This window comes from Belonocnema kinseyi, chromosome 2 (assembly GCF_010883055.1).
Source record: "Belonocnema kinseyi isolate 2016_QV_RU_SX_M_011 chromosome 2, B_treatae_v1, whole genome shotgun sequence".
In the NCBI taxonomy this organism is placed as follows: Eukaryota; Metazoa; Arthropoda; class Insecta; order Hymenoptera; family Cynipidae; genus Belonocnema; species Belonocnema kinseyi.
Genome location: NC_046658.1, coordinates 49,127,822 through 49,153,061, shown reverse-complemented (window position 1 = coordinate 49,153,061; position 25,240 = coordinate 49,127,822). Strand labels below are relative to the sequence as shown.

The 25,240-nt window shown below is 34.5% G+C and overlaps 1 protein-coding gene across 2 annotated transcripts in view; it reads left to right on the top strand.

The window, feature by feature from the left end:
* Positions 1-25,240, top strand: part of LOC117167461 (D-beta-hydroxybutyrate dehydrogenase, mitochondrial) — an 85,445-nt gene that overhangs the window by 56,560 nt on the left and 3,645 nt on the right. For both annotated transcript variants that reach the window (XM_033352416.1, XM_033352417.1), the window contains exons 2-3: positions 12,253-12,480; positions 15,700-15,931. In XM_033352416.1, the coding sequence (XP_033208307.1) occupies positions 12,274-12,480; positions 15,700-15,931 (439 nt within the window). In that variant the 5' untranslated portion in view covers positions 12,253-12,273. The remainder of the gene's footprint in view (positions 1-12,252; positions 12,481-15,699; positions 15,932-25,240) is intronic.

Genomic DNA, 25,240 nt, shown 5'->3' with positions numbered 1-25,240 from the left:
ACGCCAATTAGCACAAATGGTAAGTTCCGACAGTGCCTACAAGTGTGCCTACTGGCCGCTAGATGGCAATACCGGTTTCATATGTATACACCTGGTAGTTTAGTTAAAAAATTTAGTGCTAAAAAGTGAGTATATAAATAATGTAAGACAAGTAGCACACGAAAATAACCTGTGGAGGTTCAGCATAGGGAAAGCCTAGATTTTTCCAGCTAGGAAATCTGACTACGGCCTCGTGAGAGCCAATATTTAGTTTAGGCATAAAAAGGCAATTTCTACCCGGGCTCCAGCGTATTAAAAATAATGGAAGAAACAAACTGAAATTTTAATTTAAAATTTAATTCTCTGGGAGTCGAAGTTGATCAAAAATTGAAGTGAAAGTAAATAAAAATTTTTTGGAATGCCCTATTGCGAATTTATGTTCAATAAAAATGTGATGAAATCTATATTTAGGACAAACGGAACAAGAAAAATCTTGTCATCTCAATACCTATCTACATTTTTTATTCAATTAGGTTCTAAATTTATGTTAATTTTGAATATGGTAATGAAAAGAAAAAAGAAATTTTCATTTCAAAGTCTACTTATTAGCACCACACGCCAGGAACATTCAGTATGATGATATGCACCTATTATAAAATTCTATACGCATCCTTGCGTTTCTGAATAATAATTTAGTACGCTTTTCTACAACTTTTCCTGCATGCATGCCAGTTTCTGTGATTACGTCCATGTAATATAAGACCCTCCCCGACTGTACAGACGATAAAAATAGAATACATACTAGGCTACCATATTTTATTTCGCCAGAAAGGAAAAAATTTATTTAAATTATTTATTTATGATTTTGTAATGACTTGAGATCGTGATAAATAATACATATTTTCATCAAGTTTAAATACATAGAGGCGTCATCTTCAATTCAATGCTTTGGGGTTTGAACTGTACAGAATGTATCCGCTTGAAAAACGAGTGAAAAGTGAATCAGCTAATAAGACAGTTTTAACTATAAGGAAAATTACTATTTAAATATCCACTCGATTTTTTTTCAAATTACAGAAATAATTGGAAAATATCAGAAAATGTCTCCTAATTTCGTTCTAATGCCTTACTTTTCCAAGCTTCAAATATTGAAAATGTTAGTAAAATTTCACTATTACACCTTTTAAAATTTCAAATGGAAAGTCTTGATAGCAAGTTTTAAATTTACTGATTCATAGTTAAATATTCTAAATTCAAAGTTGTAATAATATCAAATTGAAAGACTTGATAATTATTTCACAGTTTTCAGTTTATAATGGATATATAATTAAACGATTGCGGGAATAAATACCTTTAGAATAAATTCAGAACAATGAAAAATTAGGCCAATAACTTCTCAAATTCACACCCTGAAAGTGGAAGATTTTAGAACTAATCATTTAAAATTGATTTTTTTATGGAAAAAGTTTTAGTATATTGAGCATTTCGAAATCAACCTAAAAGTAAAATAATTTTAAATTTAAAGGCTTAAAATTGCGCAATTTCAATCATTGGAATCATATATAGCATATCAATATTACTTTGTATTTTCTTTTTCTTTTTTAATTTTTAATATAATATCTCTAAATTGTCCCATATTTAGTTACAGATTTAAAAAATAAGTAATTAAGATTGAAAAATATTTCATTGAAACATTTCAAGAAGGCATAATATTTCTAAATGAAGTGTTAACAATTACAGGATATAAAATAAAAAAGTTAAAAATTACTCTAGTTAAAGAATAATTACTTTAATTTTGAATGGTTGCAATTTCAGTTTTGATTTTTCATTAGTTTCAATTTTCTAATTAAATTACAATGTTTGGATTTTTAAAAGTATAATTAACAATTTAAAAATTAGTAATTTTTAAACGAATTAAATTAAATTTATATAATGGACATTTTAAAGGTTTCGTTTGATTTTTAATCTTCTGGAGTCCAAATTATTCAGGTTTTAATTTTCTGCATTTAAAATTTATTATGATTTTTAACGTGTTTTTCAAATAGTTATTTTTGGAAGATTTAGAATGAAACATTCTTCCATTCTGCATAGTTACAATTACGATGAATAAATTTGTTTTATTTTATAAAAACTTGTCTCACTTTTTATGTTATATAAGTTTTAGATTCTAAAATTTCAGATGCTTTATTTTTTAATACTCAATTTCTTTAAAATTTCAAATTGTCAAATTATAATTGCTTTCAATTAAAACTTTCATAAATTCATAAATTATTGTTTTCAGATTGTTCAATTTTAAACGAATTTAAATGGGAATAATAATGTTTCAGTTTGTTCTAATAATAGAGTCTAATTTTCAAAACTTCGGTTTCAAATTTTTCAATTTTTATTGAATCACATCTTAGCTTTTTCGATTTCGAACACTTTTAATGTCCAGTTGTTTTATTTTAAACGCTTTATTTAGAAGGATATAAGTTTCATTTCTTTTCATTCCATTCGAAATATTTGCTGTTTATCCAAGTTTTACCTAATCTAAAATATTGTTTTATTTGGAACGTTTTCTATTCAAAATAATTCAACATATATTTTTTTAATTGCAAACAATTTGGATTAAAAATTCTTAATCATTATTAAAAAAAGTTTTAAACCTTATATTAAAAAAATTGTTGGATAATAACTTTTTAAATTTTGTATACTTTTCATGCTGGTAAAAAAAAATTCAGAAACGTAAAGTATAGATGCACAGAAAGTTGTAAATATACAATAATGTGATGCTTCATTCAGGTGAGATCAATTATGCTCAGTTTACTGTATAATCCTCAGCCGCATTGAAAACTTCCTTCCAAGTAGCTCTGGAAGTAGTTTTGAAGGGGCTGAACCAAGTTATTGAACTAGAATGCTCACGTTCTCACCATGATTCGTCGCCTCATTTTTATGATTTCAGAACTCAAACTCAATTTTTTTTTTACTTGACGTTTCAAAAACTCTTTACACCTCTTTGAGAATACTCTGATGCAATTCTTCAACTTTCAAGCCTTTTAAATTATGCTAGAAAATGCAAGAGTACGCACGTGGCTTACCAATAACACTATGTTCTACTGAAATACTATTCCATTTATTTTCAAGCGAAGAAAGCTATAAACAGAGATGAGCTATAAGGGAAGATCACAACTTAGTAGATAATGAGTAAATAAAGTTACAAATATGTGTTAAATACTCATTTTAATGTAAATTTATTAATACGCATATTATCTTAACACTATGGCTCAAATTTACTGGAAAAAATCTTGTCTTCAATAATCCTTATCATTTTTAAATATATATTATACGGTTGGTTAAAATAATAATAAATTGTTTATCAAAAACAGCCTTACATTCAATAAATTAATTTTGGATTCCTCATTAACTGTGAAATTTTTTTGAAATGTATCTATTAGTAATTATATCGAACAGTTGATCAAGGAATTATATATAATATTACAATATATAATATCCATTTGTTGCAGGAAATTTTTTAGAGGGATGAAGTTTTATTCAGGTGACTTCGAGTTTTTCAAAACACATGTTTTGTCATCGAAAAACAAAAGAAAGTTTAACCGATATTTGTTTAAAGTTTATCATGTAAAGTTAATTTTTGTTGCAGTGAATCCTTCATCAGAAATCAATGTAAAGTTTATCATCTGTTTTTTCTGTGGTATTAAGAGTAGCCACGGCACCGAGAGGGGAAGACATGTTCAGTAAAGCGTGACGAACACCCTAAGTGTCAGAGTCACATCGCGTTAGTTGCATACGGTTGCGTCATACGTCCACATACAACAGAAATTATTAATGCGGGCCTGTCTGTCTATATATCTCGGTGCTGCCGTTGTTTTAAGAATCGATGATGTTTCTAGAAAAAATAGTACAAAATTGTACTGAGAATACTACATTAACAAAAACGTAGATCCTATGTGCCACAGAACCTGTTCTTAAAACCCTACCCTGAGTTTCACATTCATCCATGTGCCATATTGCCGCTTTTTTATATTTCTTAAATATATTACCCTCACCAAAATTATAGACCAAATGTGCTAAATTAACCCATGTGTCATATTGCTCAATATGATACATTACCCCATTTCATATTATCGCAATTCTTGTTGACCATAGTACCCCCAAATATACCACCCTGTCCAAAAACATAAATCCGATGTGCCACATTACACGATATTCCAAGCTAACTAATGTGACATACTGCCCTGTGTGCCATATTGCTACGTTGTATCACTTACAAAGACCTGAATTTATAGAAATATATGTTGGAAGGCCATCAAGTACTACGTATCGCTTTTTCCTTACACCCCCCCCGCCCTTCCCTACGTAACACTTCTCTATAGTAGGTCTATATAACTTTAATATAGGCACTGCGCTATAGCAGAACCACCTCTAGGCGTGTTACGTGATTAGAAATACCAGAACGCTCCCTTTATGAAAAAGAGAATACATATTGTACTTACTACCTTACCAAAAACATACATTCAAATTTCGGCAAACCCGTTTTTATTTACCAGATCGTAAAGGAGGATTGGCGTGCGCACAGGGCACAGACCCCTAGTATAATATATAATGATAAAATATAATTATAATAAAACAAAATAATAAAATAAAAGCCACCGAACGCGTCCTCCGGTTGTGGATAGAAGGTCCCTGTACCAATGGTTTCTACTGAATATGGTTACAAAAATGAATAGGAGGTCACGGATAATTGTCTAGGGGTGGTCCCGAAGAAATTAAGCCCCAAGCGGAGGTGTGAAAACCGTGTTGAAAGCTGAATGGTACCCGGGTGAGGTGTCTAGAACGGTGACTTTCCCTGGCTTCTCGTGGAAACAACAATGACAACACCAGGCATAGCTGTAGTAAGTGCGGTTCAAAACAATAGAACGTGCAGGGCTCCCGATAATGGTTCGGCCAATAATGCCGAGCACTATAGAGCTGCGGGAACCAATGAAGATGGACTCATTCCGATCGATCGATGGAATCTCGGCTCTTTTAGGTGGACGGAGCGACTAAATCTGGACTTCCTAGAGTGCTACGATGCAAATGTGGCCCCTGAACGGGGCTACATGGCACGACTGCATGCGCTGTGATGCGAGAAACACCCGGAGCTATCGCACTTTTCGCATCAGCGTCTGCGAAATCATGCCGAACTACTCCCAAAAAGGGGCTACGTAAGCGGTACACCTACACTACCACAGCCAGAACAAGTCGGCAACAGAGAAAGAGGAGCGACACAAAGACGAAACGTGGGCAGGCATCTGATAGAGGAAGAGCGATGCTTTATGAGCCGGAGAAACACCAACGCCCAGGTTTCATCCATGCCAAAAGATCTGGCTGAAATTGATTACGAGCTTCGTGGACATATTTCCGAAGAATCCGACTTCTGGACTATCAATTGTTGTGTGTATAATGCAGCGAGAGCTTTGGCCGATGCGAACCATAAAACAAATCCAAAGGTTGATCATAAGACCACAAGACGAATGCATCAACTCGCCATAAAGAAAGACTGGGCAAGACAGTACGCGTCCCGCATTCAGTGTGTGATTGACTGCATCAAATCTGGCAGGAATTTTATCGCCAAGGTTCGAAAGTTCGCGTGCGAACTCCGGACCCGTTATCACACACTTAACAAGTCAAAGCTGCTGACCATCGGGAAGCATATTGTTGGAAGAATATGGATACCATCTGACGCTAAGAGAAGCCTAGAGCGGACAGATAGGTGGGTCACATAAAATCAACAGTTTCTCTTTGATCTATCTCGATTCTTCCAAGACCCTCCAGTTACTGTCGACCACCTGCCCAAACCAGATGAGGTCGAAATATTTTAGAGAGAAGTCTACGAAGTGCAGCATAGATTGGACGAAGACTCGGAGAACATAAATCCTATTAAGAGGGATGACGAACTATGCAGCTCCGGCACCAGATGGTATCAAGACCTTCTGGTGAAAGAAGTTTCTTTCAACCCATCAGTATTTGGCTCGTATTTTCACCTCATATTTAAAGTGTGAAGAACTAATTCCGTAGTGGTTGGTGGAAGGTATTGAGTCTTGAATGTCTTCACAACAGGATTATTCTGGGTACAGCACATAGAGTTGCAAATGGAAGAGACCCTCTTCTTAAAATGGTCAGGAATCACGAAGAAGTGGGCAAAGGAGCATTTCTGTACAAAGCAGCGGAGGAGGCTGCTGAAGTCAATGTCTTGTGAGCTAACGTTTGCTTTCCTTAAATCGCCCGGATTGAAGTCTGGTACAGAGGGTTTCATTTTTGCAGGCCAAGACGGTGTCATTTCCACCTTAACATACCGTCGCCACCTTTTGAGTCAAGACATTCCCGATGATAGCTGCAGGGCGTGCCATGCACACCCCGAGCATTTAGCTCACATACTATCTAGTTGTCCAACTCAAGCGGGAACGACCTACATTCAAAGGCACAATGCGGCACTAAGAGTGCTTAATTACCATCTATGTCACTCTTGCGGCATTAACCTTGATATGGCTCCTGTAAATGCTCCTAGGGAAATTGAGTCAATTATCGAGAATGGGAAGTGCCGCATATACTGGAACTTTATATTTTCGACAATTGTTTCTGTTGCACACTCTAGGCCTGACATGGTTCTTTTTGACTTCGAGAAGCGAACCATGTTCGTTATCAAATTTTCGGCACCAGCTGACAAAAACATCATAGCCAAGGAGAATAAAAAGAAAGAAAGGTATAGAGACCTTATAAGGAAGTTGCAACGATTGCACCCGGAATATTATGTTGAACCAATGTTCCTTATTATCAGCGCCCTTGGATGTGCCAAGCTTTCACTTGGTAATATTTTGAAAAGCATCCTTTCGTGTCAACAATATGCTAAAACACTTGCTGGAAAAATGCAGAAGGCGGTAGTCCTTGTGTGTCTCCGTGTTCTTAGGGTGCACGAAACTTTTGCCGGATCGTCGTATTCATTCCGTTACATACTATAACCACCCATCTCACGGTCGTGAGACGTGGTTTTGGCAGAAATTCTACCGCGATTTCGCTGGAAGCGGGTGCAATTTTTCAGATTAGCACCTGCTAATCTCCGGTGAAATCCTGCGGTTGTCCTTATGACAAATTTTTAATTATATACCTGACTATTTTGATTGCTAGAATTCTCTCATTTTTAAATAAAAATTTAGAATGTGATAAAATTTTTACGCGCTCAAAAGAATTTTAGAATATTTTGCAAAGATTAAAAAAATTTGTTTATTTGAGGTTTACAAAAATGATAATTTGTCTTAGGAAACTATAAAGTATTGAAATATCATAACACTTTTAAAAAGTATGAATAATTATTTTTGCGAGTTTCTAATAACACAGACCTACAAAATTTGACAAAGTTCAAAAGCCAGAAAGCAGACCAAACATTTCCGAAGGATTTTGATGCGCTGAATCTGAATCCAAGCACCAAATTGCTCCTATACGTTAGGTTTTCAAGATATACTAACCTAAAATTGCAAAAAACGCGTTTTTAGCTGTTTTTGAGGTTATGTCAATGCACAAGAAAAATGTCTGCCACAAAAGCTTATATGGAATTTGAAAGTACTAATCTTCGCCTTTCAAATCCGCTTGGATTTATTAGGATATCTTTATTTTTCACCAAAATATAGTCATTTAAAATTTTTTATTTTGGCGTTTTAACCCATTAACAGAAAAGCGTACAGTCCTTTGGAACCATACTTTGCACATTGATAAAACAATAAAAAATATGGAACCCATGTCTTTTCATTTCTACGGAAGGCGCTTCCTAGAGGTAGAAACCACCCATAACAAACCACAAGCATGCTGACCCACCTGACTCTGGGAACAATAAGCTTAGTCGCACCTACCTGCTAATCCACCTGACCCCCAGAAATCACCCCTACTAAATCATAATGAGGCTAAATCACTTAACCCTGGGTGCAGCGAGCTTAGTAGTTTTACATTTCGTAAAATAATTCAATTCCACACTACAAGTGGGCTAACCCAGTTAGCTAAGCCAGTCTAGGCAAGACTTTGAATCGTCCAGCCAGTTAAGACAATATTTTGGTGAAAAATAAAGATAACCCAATAAATGCAAGTTAATTTGAAAGGGGAAGCTCAGTACTTTCAAATTCCATATTAGCTTTTGTGGGAGAAATTTTTTTCCCGGTTACATAACCTCAAAAACAGCTAAAAACGCGTTTTTGGACTTTTAGGTTAGGATATCTTGAAAACCTGACGTATAGGAGCAATTTAGAGCTCGGATTCGGATTTAGAAAATCAAAATTCATTGGAAACTTTAGATCTAGTCTCTGGCCTTAAAATTTGTCGGCCTGTGTAATTTTTTCAGGCCTTTTTAAAATGCGGCAGAGAGTCAAAGGAATAAGGAGGAGAAAGGAATACGAAAAAGGGAGTCTGGAGGTTGGATAAACTAAAAGAATTTAAACATGAAATGGAAAAGTAAAAGGTGAGGTAGGAAAAAGAGAAGGTTGTAGACTCGTTAACTGAAAGGTTTAAAGGGTCGATCAGGAAGGCGAGGGATGAGATAGGTTTAAAAGAAAAAGTGAAGGGGTAAACAGAGGCTGATGGGACGAGGAATAAAGGGACCTTAAAGCGAGGATAAAAGAATTTGTAAAAAAATGGTGGAAAAGATAAATGGAGAAGGGGGAGCACAACAGGATAAAAAGATGACATGAGAGAATGCTGGAAAGGAAAAGGCAAAGGGGAAAGGAAAAATACAAGAAAGAAGTAGAAAAAGCGATCAAAGAAGGTAGGATTTGGGATGTGATAAATAGGGAACGGGGAGTAAGGGCGTGAATGTAGGAAGGACACGAAATAAAAAGAGAAGAAGTGTACGAGGCACTACATACACTAAAAAGAAACAATGCTACAGGAGAAGATTGATTAAGTAAAGAAGATCGGCACAAGTCGGCAATGGAAAGGGGTAACCGAAAGAGTGGATGACAGGCCTGGTGGTACCGTTTTTCAAGAAGGGGGTAGGAAAGAAGATATAGGAGTACAGAGTGATCACTATCATCCCAGTAGCCTATAAAATATATAGAGAAATTTTAAGAAAAGGATTAGAGAGTTAGATGGAAGAAAGAGAAAATATCCCACATAACCAGACGCGATTCAAGACAGTGATGCGAACTATTGAAAACATTTATGTACTGAAGAGAGGGAGAGAGAGAGAGGGGGGGGGGGCGGATTAGTCGCTTTGCTCATAGATTTTAAAGCAGCCATGGCAGGCAATGAAAGAGAGGGGAAAAGAGGAAAGGCTGGTAGAGAGTATAAAGGAGATTTCTACTAAAAACAATGTCGAGGGTGAAGATATGAAAGAAAAAAGGGGACAGGAAGAAGTCTAAAACATGAGTGGCCGTTGAGTCCGCTACTTTCTAATATGCTGCTGGCTGACTTAAAGGAGAAGCTTCGGACCGTAGGAGGTTCAATAACCATTGCCCAATGAGGCTTTGCTTGTTAGATGCATTGGTTTGGGCAGTATTCTGTTATTGCGTAAAGGTCTAGAGATGGAAGGAACATTGCAAAGTGGAAAGCAAGGAATAGCAAGGCAAAACATTGTAACTAGACAAATTGAAGGGCGGAAATTAAAAAGTGTATGAGAGCCATTTTTCGAATTCTGCTCTTTTTTTATCCATTTTTTATCCACAATCGAAGGCTGTTATTTTGGGCCTTAAACGCAGTGGAAAATTGAAAACTGTATAAGAGCCAATGGAACGTTATGGAAGTTTCATGTTTTAACAGTAACTTCCGAGGTTCTATGCTATGCACGTCTCATATAATAAAAATAAGTGTGATAGAACGATGCCTAAGGCGAGCGCCAATAGAAATTTGGTGTACTACTCGATATAAAAAATAAATGCTGTTAATTATGAAGGCAAGGGACACCTCTGAAAATTATACTCTCGTTGAACCTTTTAAACCTGAAAATGGTAAAATTGTCTCTTATATCTGCATATTGTATTCTTTTCAGAACATTTGGATACCAAAGTAATTATTCTAGTCACCGAAACATCGCAATACTATGGTCAATCGGACATTAATTTTATTAAATATTTTTTCCCCTGATGCATCATGCTGTAAATAATAAAATATTCATAAACAAATTTTGAATGTATATCGAAAACTACTTTTTTCCCCTTAAATTTCTATGTACTTTAGTACATGCATTTTAAAGTTCCATGTCGAGCGACCAAAGTAACATGATTATTTTAGATTCTTAGAGAGTTTTTAATTTCCAGACCCCCTCGACTTATATGTGGTCAAATGTGAAAAGGCTCTATTTTTGGTAATTTGAATCGGATCTGCTTAAAAATTTGAGACGTTATAAATTTTATGATAATATACTAATAGCAGTTCACAAATTAATAAAGTATTAAGAAATGTTGAAATGCAAACAATTATCCTCCAATTCAGAAAATTTGAAAAATGGCTCTTATACACTTTTGAATTTCCACCCTTCAATTAAGAGAGCCTGAAGTTTTGAACAGAAGCTAAAAAAGTGCAAGGGGAGCACGATAGCACAAGTATGCTTGGACAAAGTTCAGAACAAGGAGACGTAAGGAAATTGGAGAAATTTGAAATTAGAGGAAGAAAGGAAAAAAATAAGCAGGATTTGTGACATACAAGAAGGGGTTCTGGATTGGCAGAACATAAGATTAGAGTTAATAGGAAGACAAGGAAAAGAAAGATGGAGAAAGATTAAGGATATAAGGTACATTAGATGGTATATGATGGACCAAGGGTTGACGGATCCACAATATTTGTAACAACAAAAAAAGGAAGACAAATGAAATATGTCGGTACAGTTAATGTGGAGTATTTGGATACGAAATGGATTCATGGTTACAAGTATTAGATATGTCTACAGGAGAGGAATATGAACAGTCGAGTGTGGATTTTGGTTGGTAACGGACAGAGACTGACACGGATGAAGAAGTTGGAAGAAGTAACAGAAAGCAAGGAACAGGATAGAGCCCACCAGTTAATCCTATCAAAGGAAAGCAAATAGCAACAAATTTATTTCAAATCGTAGAAAATCTATTTTTATGGTAACGGAAACAACGGAAGCCCTGGAAGATCGCTTATTTGTAGTGTTATTAGTATTAATATTATTTTAATTATTAAGTAAGGAGAAACATTAGAATATGAGAAGTGGTTAAGTTAGATTATGGATAGAGTGTAAATATACAGTGTGTCCAAACAGTCTGAAAACGCGTAAATAATTGTCGACATCAAATATTATTCAAATGGGTCGACGTAATTCTGCGAGTAACTTTCAACGAGAAATCTAATGGCGACATTCAACTTGACCTTGAATTTGACCTTCAGGGTCATTTCAAGTAAGCTTAAGTTTAAATGACCACCAGCAGATCTGTGATGTCACACATGAACTATGACCTGAGTACATATTTATGCGTAAAATATCCCACTCATTTGATTTCCCATGTCAAAAATAGGGGTTCCCATTTAAGAAAACAAATTTGACCTTCAAATGACCTAGAATGTCAAGTTCAAGGTCAAATCGAAGGTCATTATCCAATTTTTCGTTGAAAGTTACATCAAGAATGACGTTGACCCATTTGAATAATATTCTATCTGGACAGTTATTTAGGTGTATCCAGACTTTTTGGGCACCTTGTATGTTCATTGTACAGGAAGGGGTTGGGCCTTCAAGTCTGTAAAAGGGCGAGTTTAAATGTACATACAACTATTGCATTTTAAGTCAGAAATTGATCTCTGAAATGTTGAATGACGCTTTAGTAGTGTTACGCAATATCAAAAGTTCATTTTTTTATCAACTTTGACTATATATCCAATGCTATGATACATAATACTAAAAATAATTGGTATTATAATAAAGTCATATTTCGGGAGTTAGTCATGTACAAAACGACGATTTTTTTGCCGACGCTTCGTGAACATTGCAGTTCACTTTTTCAGGGCTAACCTGAAACTAAGGTATCAGCTTATGTTGTTCTTATGGATGTATACTCTTTACGATGCCTTTGATTGGACAGAGTGTCCCACCGTGGAGACTGGTCGAATCCGATTGGCCAATCAAGTCTCTTTTTTAATCCGAGAGGACAGAAAACCAACTCGGATTGACATTATATCCAATGTCCCTATATATGTTATTATGTACATTTGTGCACGATTGAAACCCAAAATATTTCTGTTTACTATAATAAATCATAGTGAAAGCATTAAATATATGAATAATTATTACTATTTTTTCAGATTTAATTCAAGGATCGCAAGATGGATGTCGAGACTGGAGCCGTTGTGGCTCTACAAATTTTGGCAATTTGTTCCATTGTTGCAGCTCTACTTGCTTATTTGATGCGACAATCACGAAACACAGATGAAGAGTTCGATATGCGTAACAAAAGACATGTCCTGGTGACCAGCTGTGACACCTGTATAGGCTTGCAAATTGCACTTGCTCTTTCTGAGGCAGGGTATAAGGTAATAACAAAAGCGGATATTATTCGTTATAAGTCCTCTTTTTAACACATCCACGAATTTTTTCCTCGTAAAGAAGACTTTACAGAGATTTTATATATTGTTTTAAATTACAATATTTTTCATTAGTGTTTACTTACTAAATAGAAAAAATACTGCTTACTTTTACGATCCACTCTTAGGTTTTTATTATATTTTTTTTTATTTAATGAAAAATATAGCCCAGAAGGGTTTGTAGACTTGAAGAGTTTAAAAAGTTTAACTGTGGACGACAGAAGTGCTACCGTCACTACTTCGTGATATATTACTTCGTATTTTTTATTGCCGCTTATCTCTGCATTTACTACTGCATTTGGGAATTGCGAATAAATTTATTTGACGTTTACATGCTTTTCTGTAGTTCAGAAGCGAAAAGCACTCAGTCTTTTTAATGGCAATGCCCTCAAAGTTACGTTTTTAAGAAGCATCGTAAAAGTACGGAAAATATTGTGAATATAAATTTTCCAATTTCTCAATCCATTCGTGTTTACAAGCCATTCAGAAAAATTATTCATCTGGATAATCTAAATATGATTGAATTTTGAAAGGAAATAAGTCATATTTAAACTCTTAATAAACATCTTAATAAATTGTTTTTTAAATTAATAAATATAAAACACTAAAATTTGTTTACATATTAAAAACAAATTGAACTAAGAATATTTCAATTTGTTTTTGAGGATATTTAATAGTTAATGTAAGCTCAGAAATGAGCATTGTTAATGATGATTGACAAAATTGAGGAGAACATTCTTATACTTAACCATAACTAATGTTGGCAGAGAAATGGAGGCGAACTTTAAAAAACATTCTAGGTTAGAATTTCTTATTTAATATAGATTTTTATGTTTTTGATTTATCTTTAAGAAAAGTTGCAGCTCTGGCTTATTTCGCATGTGTCAGGGCTCATTTTATTGTTTGAAGGAATCTCTACAAATCATATTAGTACACTTATTTTATCCTAAATAATTAAATATGATCTTGTAACAATAAAACTTTGTACTTTTGGAAGAATTAAATCAAGCTACAATTAAAGCATATTTTGTATTTGCTTTAATAATGGATACAACAACATTACGATAATTGACTTTTGCTTGATCTACAGTTACAGAAAAAGTTATCTATTTTTAACTGATTAAAAAAAGTAGGTTTTGTATGTACCTACTCTTATGTATGTATGTGCTAAATAATATTAGCAGGATAAATTATAACTTGAAATAAAGTACAATTTATTTATTTATTTATCACCTAAAATATTAAAAACTATAAAATTGAATTAAAAATTACCGAATAAAAAATAAGTCATGCTCCTCAGTCTTCATTTTCTATTCCGGTATATTTTTCTATTTAAGAGATGGGAGTACAGAAACTTAATTCGTCAACAAGAATTACAGGATTACATGCAAAATTAAAAACGTATTTTTCACATTGCTGAGAATTAAAATAAAAAAATAAAAAATTGGAGAAGAAAAACTACCTACAAGCACATTATAGGAACAAAAAATAACGTTTTATCGCTAACAAAATAAGGTTAAGTACTTAATTTAATTTTGAAACTTGTTCGAATAGACGTTCGCATTCTTTGAATTCATCATGCAGTACAAGTCCAATAACTTGCCGTCAGAAAAGTGTACACACCCCATAAAATGTCTTTACACGTACGGCACGCACACTAATTGTGATTCTCTCACTACGTGTGCTATTTTTCTTATAATTTGCGCCCATGACTTACGCATTTGCACCCTTAATATCGTGCTATTAGAGGGAGCATCCGTTAAGTTCGCAATTCCTGCATTTTTCCGCCCCTACAGCCCCGAAGTTGGTAAATTGACGGACTTGTACTGTAAATTATTTGCAATTCACAAGAATTCAAAGGAAGTTTAGCCAGGCTCGCCGTCCTTTCAATTCAAAGTTTAATATTATTATAATTTCCACAAAGTTAGTTATATTCAATATTATTTTTTTTTCATGTGACTTTAAATAACATGGAAATAAATTAAAAAATTTAAAAAAAAACAATAATGAAAAAAGCCAGTATTGGTTATAAAATGTGGGCGTCTGCATGTATGGTGTTACATAGCAAGGCTGTAGACGGTTAAATTCGCTGCATGTTAGGCCCAATATTAACCCTCAAAGTTGCAAAACGAATCACCGGTGATTAATTGAAGCTGGAGCTGCGAAAAATCATTTTCCTTGAAAAACGCATCTAAACTTGGCAATTGCCATCTTCACATGTATTATACTTTTTCTTCGAGTATTCAATATACACCAAACTCTTCCTTTCTGTCAAGTGTCGGGGGTTGCTTGCGAATGGCTTTGGACTGATTTCGGGGGGATAAAAACGTAAACAGTGAGGGCCGCCTGACTCGTTTCGAATTGGAATATATTATATATAATGTAGCAACCGCTCTCGCCCTACTCCTCTGAGCAACTGAGGGACCCAGCAGTTCTAGGAATGCCAAGAACGGGGTAATTCAAAGCGAAAGTTTGGTGTACCAACTTTCAATGACCTTTTGGATATGAATATATTCCCAATAGATTATAACTACATAGTGGTCTCAGTATTATCCCTCATTCAAAAAAAAATCATTTTTACCTCAACTTAGAAAAATGTGAATATCTCCTCAGGGTCCGTTTAAATATTACTGGGTGGAGATGGTAAAGCTTTCTTTTTGATTCAATACCAAATGGCACTGAGGTCGATTTCAACCGCGAGACTTTTCCAATATTGAAACTTTGGTGAAATAGGGAATAGCAGAGGAGGGTCTGCTGCACGTACACTTAGTATAGAATAGTACATACATTTACTCTAAAAAAGCGTTACGTAGGGTCCGTTTGGGACAGCACGTGAATGTTTTTGGCGTATTTTAACCCTGACATACGAACGAGGCGCCTCGAGAGCGCATACGAGCGTTAGTATTGATGGAGTAGGGGTCCAGGTTAGTATTTCAGATTTAAAGTATTTTCTGACTTTAGCACTCACTTTTTAGATTTATTTATTGAAATAAGCTACAAGAAAACGATGTCAATTTAATAATTATTTACAAAATTGTAAAAAATTGAGTTGGGCACGCGCGTACCCTACCTATGTAATAACCTGGATAATGTTGAGTGTGCACACAAGGGTTAAGGCCGAAAGACCTTTAAGAAAAGAGAATGTTAAATCTTCACCGTTTTTGACAGGTATTTGCCGGCTTGTTAGAGCCCGAAGGAAATTCTCATGCAATCAAAATCTTAAGAGCTGTGCAGACGCAAAAAGAAAAGGAGCAGGACCCTTCAAGCATGGAGGGTGCTATGGGATTAGACGTACGTGCTCCAGGACAAATCGTTCCACTAGAACTGGATCCGACACGAGAGGACAGTTTACACTCCTGTTTGGATGCAGTTAGGTCGAAACTTCCGGCTGGTGAAGACGGTAAAGTTCTCTTTATGATTTAATACCAAATAGCACTGAGCTCGATATCAACCGCGAGACTTTTCCTGTATTGAAACTTTGGTGGAATAGGGATGCATTCACGATTCCTATCTGTTTTCATTGATAGAAATCACCTGTACTATTATAAAGTTCAATCTCGAAGCCTCAAAACTTTATCAAGTTTTGAAGCCATCTGCATTTGAACAGAAATTTGTCGTAGATTTTCTAGTTTTCATAAAAACTGATTGATATTTTCAATACAATATGCATATGAAAAAACAAGTTTGCAAAAAAAGGGTTTTCTATGTGGGATGGAAGAAAAACTAAACGGTCCTTATCCGCAGTTTTCCATCTCATGCATTCTTAAAAGTGCTTATTTTTTTAAGGAAACACAATATTATTGACAAAACTTTCTCGTGCTTGTTAAATATATGCAATATATGAGTTTTTTGATACTACAAAATTAAAAAAATTGTTGCAAGGGAATTTAGGAATTTATGAATATTTAACGACGACAATTGCTTAAAAGTAATGGTAAAATCATTTCTATAGTATGCAGGAAAGTGTACTCAAAAATACAGAAGTACAATTATATTGTATAATTTAGTATAATTATGTTGTCTTGGATATATTTTTTAATTTTACTAAACATTGTGGTGAAAATATTAGATTCCTAAATATCATATAAAAACAAATGGTTGTGTCGTTTCAGCCTTTAAATATTGTTCTAAATTAATTGAAATTGTTCAAAACAGAATTTTAGAAAATGGTTCCTTATCCAGCTGTCCTTCTCATGATTTCAATTCTGTCGTGATTTGAGAAAACACCGTTAACTGCAAAATGAATGCAGTTTTTTGGCTGTTCTTGAAAAATGTTAAATTACTATCTAAAATGCAGATAGCGGTGTTGATTGGGATGGTGAAATTCAGAAAATGCCGTAACGGGCAGTTACGGCTCTCTTCGAATCACGGACCTTAGAAATAGGCCTGTCTTGATTTGAGAAAACGCCGTTCACGGCAAAAGAATTTCACAGCTTAAAATAAATACAGTTACGGCGTTTCTCGAAATACAGACCTTTTTTTCGGGTTCGATGATTCCGGAGAACGGTGTAAGCGCGTACGGACCTCTTGTAAATCACGAAGGCTCGAGATTGTGATTGTGGCGTATTCAGCTGTCCATGAATGGACCTGCAGTTAACGGTCAGTTACGGCTCTCTTCCAAATCACGACTCGCCAAATTTTGCAGTTAATGGCGTTTTTCTAAAATTTAGCAATAATTATTCTGAAATTTATTAACAATTTGAAAAACTTATTTTAATAGTCAGGTGCATCTTTTTTTCACGATTCCAACGATATAAAAAATTCATTTTTCGATTTTTTGCAGTTTACGGTGTTTTCTCAAATCACGACAGTAATTGTTTTTAGTTATTAAATTTGAAGTTTGATTTCTTTCTATTTGGAATGCTTGAATAAAACTTTATTAAAAAGGTCTCTTTTAGATGGCAGCATTTATATGCATCTTCATATTCTGAATTGTCTACTTAATTAATTATAGTCAAAGATTAAGTTTCTCAAAGCACTGTAGGCTTTGTTAAATATTTTATTCTTAATTTTCGTCATTTTCCCACAAGTTGGTTATTTTATTTATTTTTTATTTGCAATGCTATTTTTCACGAATAAAACCAAAAGTACGCGTCCTAGCAAGAAGTGATTCTTAAGGAAATTGTAGATCCTTTTTGGAATAACAATTTTTGTTGATTCACCTTTTTTTGTATTCTACATAGTTTGCCTACAAAATGGAAGTTTTTATTTTTCATTATTTTTTGTGCAATAAAAATTTTAATTTTCGATTTTCCGAAAAAACGCAAAAATTTGTTATAATAGACTTGTAGGACTTTTAAAAAGAAATATTTTTCTTTTCTTGACTTTTTTTCATATCGTGCGTGGTTTGGCTTAAAATTTTGAATTTCGGTTTTCGATGAATTGTTTATCCTTCTTAATACTATAAATATCCGTACATAGAATTTCCAAATTCAGAAAAAAGTAGTCTCCAAATTTTTCAAAATGTGTTCACTTTTTGAATTTTTATTAAAAATGGTTGGGTAAAAAACTCGTCTTTTATTTTAGGACCTAAAAAAAGTGTGCCAAGGTCTCGAAAAGTGGAGATCCGTTGAAAAACTGTGGTGTCAAATTTCGGACAATTCTAATACATTCTCAATCATAACACAGCTCTACAAAAAAGTGGTCTCTCCCAGAAGCGAGATCAATGAACCCTTATGTTTTTGGGGTCACCGAAACCGAATATGATCTTAGAATTGCTTCATCAGGTCACGGTTTTTTCTAAAATTAAAATAAATGTTCAAATTTGCTGAATTTAAGGTTATCCATTAAAAAAATTGTTTTGTTTTCCCCAGAAACGAGACCAATGTACCCTTATGTTTTCGGGGTCACTGAATCCGAATATGACCTCAGAATTTCTTCATCAGGTCAGCTATTATTTCTTTCCTTAAAATAAGAGCTCAAATTTGCTGTATTTAAGGTAATCAGAATTATATATATCCCTATAACAAATTAAGACGTTGAATTATCACAAAATGCAAGAGAGTGCCAAAATCTAGTAACTGTTCACTGTTTAACTCAAATATGACCAAACAAAAATTCGCACCCGTATTTATCCCTGTAAAAACTACCCCTTCCAAGAGTTTTCTCTTTGAAAAATGCATATCTCTGTTATATGATGCATTGAAAAATGTTGTATTTTATGAAAAAACAGTATTTACCCAGTAAAGTGTTCAAACTTTTTCACCCCAAAAACCACATCTTTCAAAGGGATGAAAATTGAAGAAATTTAACCTTCACCTTCATGACTTTAAGAAACAAATTTGTGAACCCACAATTGTTTTATGTTTCTTTTTGTAAAATAAAAAAAAAATATTTAGCTCTCGTGCACCTCTAAAACTACCCCCGGATAGGATTAACGGTTGAATATTTGAAAAATTAATTCCTTTGTGATTTGGCACCCATTTTTTTCAATGGCTAGGTATGACTAGTCAGCTATTGAACTTTTTTTTCTTGCACAGATAGATTCTAACTAGTCTGCTATCCAACTACATAAATGTTAAACACCTCTGTACACTCAAAAACGATCCCTATAAAAACATCCTTTCCCACAATTCCTGGAGAGGATGCTGTCTCGAATGCTTGTCATGGCTCAGATTTTCTTATGATAGTATGCTCTTTTATTTACAAAAGTTCTCCTTAATGGCATCTTTTTTCATTTTTTCTCCCTTTTTATTTTTTTTTTTTGGTAAATCCTCTTTTAAAGGCCAGCAATAGTCAGCCATCATACTGAAATCCCATCTTCCCTGGTATCTCTCTTCTATTACTCATATTTGAGTTAAACAGGCACCAGTTATTAGGTTTTTGCACTCTCTTGTATTTTGCGATAATTCAACGTCGTAATTTCTTGTAGGGATTAATATAATTCTGAATACCTTAAATCCAGCAAATTTGAGCTCTTATTTTAAGGTTAGAAAAAAATGCTAACCTAATGAAGCAATTCTGATTTCATATTCGGTTTCAGCGACCCCGAAAACATAAGGGTACATTGGTCTCGTTTCTGGGAAAGAAAAAAAATATTTTTTTTAGTGGATTACCTTCAGCAAATTTAACCTCTTATTTTGAGTGTAGAAAAAGACCCTGACCTGATGAAGCAATTTTGAGGTCATATTCGGTTTCAGCGACTCCAAAAACATAAGGGTACATTGGTCTCGCTTATGGGAAAGACCACTTTTTTGTGGAGCTGTGTAAATTATTAGAATATAAAAACAGATTACAGAGAAAAATACTGTTGTTATTGCGTTTGGTTGAAGGTCTAAAACGGGTTCATTTCTTGTAATTTATTTAAAATCGTACACAGAAATCTGAATGATCGACCTGCCGAACGTGTCAAAACTTACAGATATGATTATTAATTAAGTCTGGGTAGGAATTTAGGTTTTCATTTAAACCTTTTGAGTTATTTTATGATTAATATTTTTTCTTTTATAAATTTCCTATTAAGGAACTGACTATCTTGATAATATCTAAAAACAATATTTAAAATTATTCATGCAATATACTTCGTAATTGAGTTTTCGACAGTGTTATCACCGTATTAATCAATAAATCAGGAGCCATAAATTATTCAATATGATTGCAGAAATTTAGTCTGCAGGTCTACCAACTAAACTAATATCATTAGTTTAGATCAATTTATTCATAGATATAAACTTCTTGAACTATGATACCAATTCTAACTTGCTGGAAAGCCGGGTCAGAATCCTAAAATGGAAATCGGATTAATTTGCCAAAGAGATATTACTACGTTATTTAAAGATTTTCGTCGTATCTCGAAATCCTTTAGATTCCATTCGAGGATTACAGAGAATATTCATAATTGGAAATTAAAAATAGTATGAAACACATAAATAAATCGAAGAATAACTTACTGCCTATCTGATATTTTTTATAAAAGAATAAAATATTCCTTTTTAGGGATTCGTAGACTCGCCCGGAATTACGGTCAATTGTCCGTCTGTTCGTCCGTCCTTGAATCGGCCCACATTTGGACGGATCTGGTATTTGAGTCCAAAATAATATACAGGTTGCAATTCTGGATGAATTTCGAGGTTTTTTAAAAGAAAGAATCAACATTAAATTTCCGAGAAAATTGTTAGAGCTGATTTTCAAATGACAATTTTTAAATAATTTTTTGTTCCATTTAACGCAAGGCTTAAAAATAGAGCCAACTTTGCAGATTTGATTTTTTTCTCCGAAAAAAGTAAATAAATAAAATCGCTATGTACTATACCTATATAAAGTAGATACGCTGAAAATCTCATTAAACCCTTTAAAGAATACATTCTGTCTCGGAAGGTTTTTGGGGTAGCTTATTACGAATTTAGAGTCAAATTCGTGAGATTTAACAAATTAAAAATGGAGGACCCAAGATGGCGGAAAAAAATACAAAAATTAGTTCCATGTCAAAAAAATATATTCCCGGATGTTTTGTGGGTCGCTGATTACGAATTTTAAGTCAAAGTATTAAAATTTAGAATGGCGTAGCTCGTGTGTGTAAGTATATAGCATATGCGTTACGTGTTTCTTGAGACACAATGAATAAATAAATAATTAGAAAGTGAGTAAGGGAGAGAGAGAGAGAGAGCGAGCGAGAGAGAATTATCGCCGGCGGCATTTGCGTGACCCGATGTACATCGCGCGGAGGTTGTGCGTTCGGACTTTGCACATCATTTAGCCCTAAAAAGACCCGATTTTTACTTGTGGCTTTGCATTATTTTGGGTAATGTCGACTTCAATATTATTATTTTGCTTAGGTACTTGTTGCTGCCTTTCAGTTGCATCTAACGTTGTATTCAATGAGTCATCGGGTCGCTTAATGTTTTCTTGTTGTCGCGCATAGGCCAAAAATCATTCAATACTTGCTACATGTGCGCAGGTGCCCACAGTCCTAGCCCCAGGCCACGGTGTGCCCACTCCTAGAGGAAAAGTGGCGAAAGAATTGTAGTAATTGCTACGTCCCCTAGATGGCACTCGTGTGAGTTCAGAATTAAAAATGAACCTGAGAAGACGATAGAAGTTATATCGTCTGCTCATGTCTGCTCAAGCTCACTGTAGCTGCAAGAATTATATATTTTTTTGCGTGATGAACTAGGATTCACAATGGATTTTAACCGATAACACAAACTGAAAATGGAACCAAATCAAATCGGTCATCGATAAAATTTAATAAAATGTTAAAGTCTGTTGTAATCGCTCTATGATAAAACGAACCATAAAATGTTAAAGTATTTTGGAATCGTTCTATGATAGATCGATTGCAACAGACTTAAACATTTGATTGCATTTGATCGATGATAGATTTTATTTTGTTTAATTTTTGGTTTGTTTTATGGGTTATTATTATTCATGTATTTATTTCAGAAAGAAAATTCAACATAACCTACAAATTAATGTTCTTGCTACGTTCCCTAGGGGGCGCTGATCTTGCATTTTGCCACAATCTATAAGTACCCCCTCTAAATACATAGAAGTGGGCATAACGTGCCCCAGGCTGGCATGTGCAATAATAGCCGCTGATGAGATCATGAGCATTATCATCATTCATGCCATCCCTATCAATGTTCCTGTATGCAATAAAGATTTAATGTCTTGTAGCAGTTATGAACCTAGAATATATCCTTATTCTCAGGAAACCTGGTTCATTAACATGTTCATCCAGTTGAAGTTCTTCATCATTTTCTCTTATTAGCTTATCTTGCACGTAACAAGGGGCAATGTTAACGTAATGAACACCTATTGTCAAGTTCTTTAAGTACTCCGTTGGCTATTTCGCATTACATGAGGAGTCTGCGATCTTTTTAAGATTTGTTGAGCTAGGTCGGCAGTTGAACTTTGCATGTATATAACGGGGTCCTATCGATTCAATATTGCATCAAGAATGGGAAAAGAATCTCGCCGATATTTTTTGCATGATGTAAATTCAATGTGTCAGAGAGAAACTGGAATACAGATCGAAGGTAGCCACTTCTACTTTCCACTACCCACCGACTTTTCGTGAGGATACACGATTCATTCGCATCTTCGGTGGATAGTTGGCTCTGTCCACGTTGAAGTAATGCTGGCATTTTATAATCAATACCTAACTGTCGAAGAAATGGTATAGCATTGCGGTATCCTTTATACCCCCAAATAATGTCATCATTTTGAAACCAATACCTTAATGACTCTTCATCTCTGAGAAGCTCATGTCTGAGAATTTTAGCATCGTTATTTTGAGAACCTAAAATATGCGGACCAAAGATTGCGAAAATCCATTGGTTAAAACCCATCAGGAGCTACAACTAGAGTTGGTTTTAGTAGGTGCCTGGTTTTGTGGAGAGAATAAGATTGTTGCAGTAGACGAAATCTAGAACTCTCATGTGTATATGTATATGCAGTAAAAATTATAGCAAAAGCTTTAGCTTTATTTTGTTGATGATTGTACGAAATATTGGAGAACTCTGTTACGTGTTGATCAATGTCATCTTGCCTTGTTATTGATACAGGTCCAATATTCTCTTGGACGAAGCTTTGTGATAATGATTTTCTCACATAATCTATCACGGAACTCACAGTTTGTCGGGATCTTTAACCAAATATGACTTTTAAAAAGGCATCACTCAAACCTTGTCTCATTTTGCACAAAAGGGTCCAGAAATTCTTTTTGCTTGTGTATCTAAGTTTTTCATACTGCAGCATCCGGCTTATAATGAGTGAAAAGTTCTTCTAACTGTTCTTTTGTTATAGGTATGATGCATTGGAAATCGTCTTCGATTAAATTGTTTAAATCTATAAATCTATCTTTATTTGCGGGACAGCAAGAATGTTCGCTACAGATACTTTGTTTCTCGTCGGCAGTTTCGAGGACGCAATCTGTCGGATAAGACGTTTATATCTGCATCAGAAAGCACTCTTTATAAATTTTACGTCCTGATTGCGGCTCTATGGCATGTCCAGGTATGTGGACTGTGCACCTACCCTCTAGCGCCAAGGTGTTGTGTAGCGCTACTGTCGACCAGCTTAGTGTCTTCGGAAATGTCATTAGGTTTTCCTCACTTGAAATTAACCTTGCGCATTATTCGAACCTAAAATCTAGTAGCGGGATCAAGTAGCTATGTATTTCTAGTATAGATTTTGAGATCATCTCTGTAAAATGCATAGGTGACTTTATGACTTTAATTTTCGGGTTTGCCACAGAAGTACCCTTGGGAATGGCGAAGTACGTGAGATAGTGGCAATAATGTGAGGCAAAAAAGAAGAGGGCTAATGGTGTCACCATCAAAGACACCTCCCTGAAAGGCGACTTTGTTGGTTATCATCACGATCTTTGCCAGATGAGATAGTAAATATAGTTTTCCAAAGCTGCAGCAATATATTATGCACCTGATGATATGTGTGGAAGAACCTTAAAGCTTTTCAGCAGACATATAAAAATTGTATGGACGGGTGAATTAAAAGTCTTTTGTTAGTCAATCCTAGCCATCGATAGGCAGTGCCAATAACTTAGGAAAGCTTTGGATATCTTATACAGCGTATGCAGACAAGTTATTGGGTGTTCTGAATCGCTCTTATAAGTATGCTTGGTATTATCACAGTTTTTCTTGACAAGCAGATATGAAAAAGGGTTCTTGATCCTTGCAGTGCTCCATGCAAAGATAAGACTGCATATTCTCAGATGTCGCCCAATGTCACAGAGTCATGGTTCCACAGGGAACAACTGTCATCTAAAAGTGACACCGGCTTCCACAAGAACCATATAGTCACGTCGCACGACCGTGAGATGGATGGTCTTATTTTATTATATATATAACATTTGTTTGGTAGAATTAGTAATAATAATTTGAGAACATTTTTGTCGACTATTTTTGTCACTTCACATTATTAGATCACATTTACGCTAATAACGTTTCCGCTAATAACTCGGAAAAAGAATGAGGTAAGATAAGACGGGAATAAGAAAAGAGATAGTTAGATTCTCAGTTTTTGCAAATGCTTCTCGAGCGACTGAAATGAGCTAGGCAAGCGATCATGTCTTATCGTTATGCACCACTACGAGATAACCGTAGATAACCGTATATCGAGATATCCGTCCAGTATGATATCCATGCAATGTCCTGTACACTGAAATCTAATATTTATGTAATTCATATTAAATACAAACATGTCGAATTCCTGAAAAAATAAAGATTCACAAAAATCTGTTTGACAAAAATCTGTTCTAGACAAATCTAGAATATTCGTTCACTTTTAAATTCTATCTCGATATAATCATAAAAATTATTACCGGAAGTTATTATTATTAAGAGTTGACTGTTATTACATTTATGAGCTATTAATTGCGCAGTGTGGAGGTTGAACTTTTCGCTATGAGTATAATGGAAAAATTAGTTTTTACGACAAAACACAATAAAATTAATATATACCGCGTTGGTTTATATAATACAAATGAGAATAGAGTATAATCTGACATGGAGATTTCAGATATTATTGATTTAACTAGATCGTCTCTTATTATTGCGGGATAGTTTTCGCAGATTGATAGTAATGATGGTATTTACCGGGAAGTGAGTTCACAGTGGACTCTACTATTATGGCACTTTATAATATTATACCAGGTGTATACATATGAAACCGGTATTATTTCAAGAAAAAAACACATTTATTTCAAGAGAATGATAACAAATATTTTATTCAAAGTATGCGCCCTCGC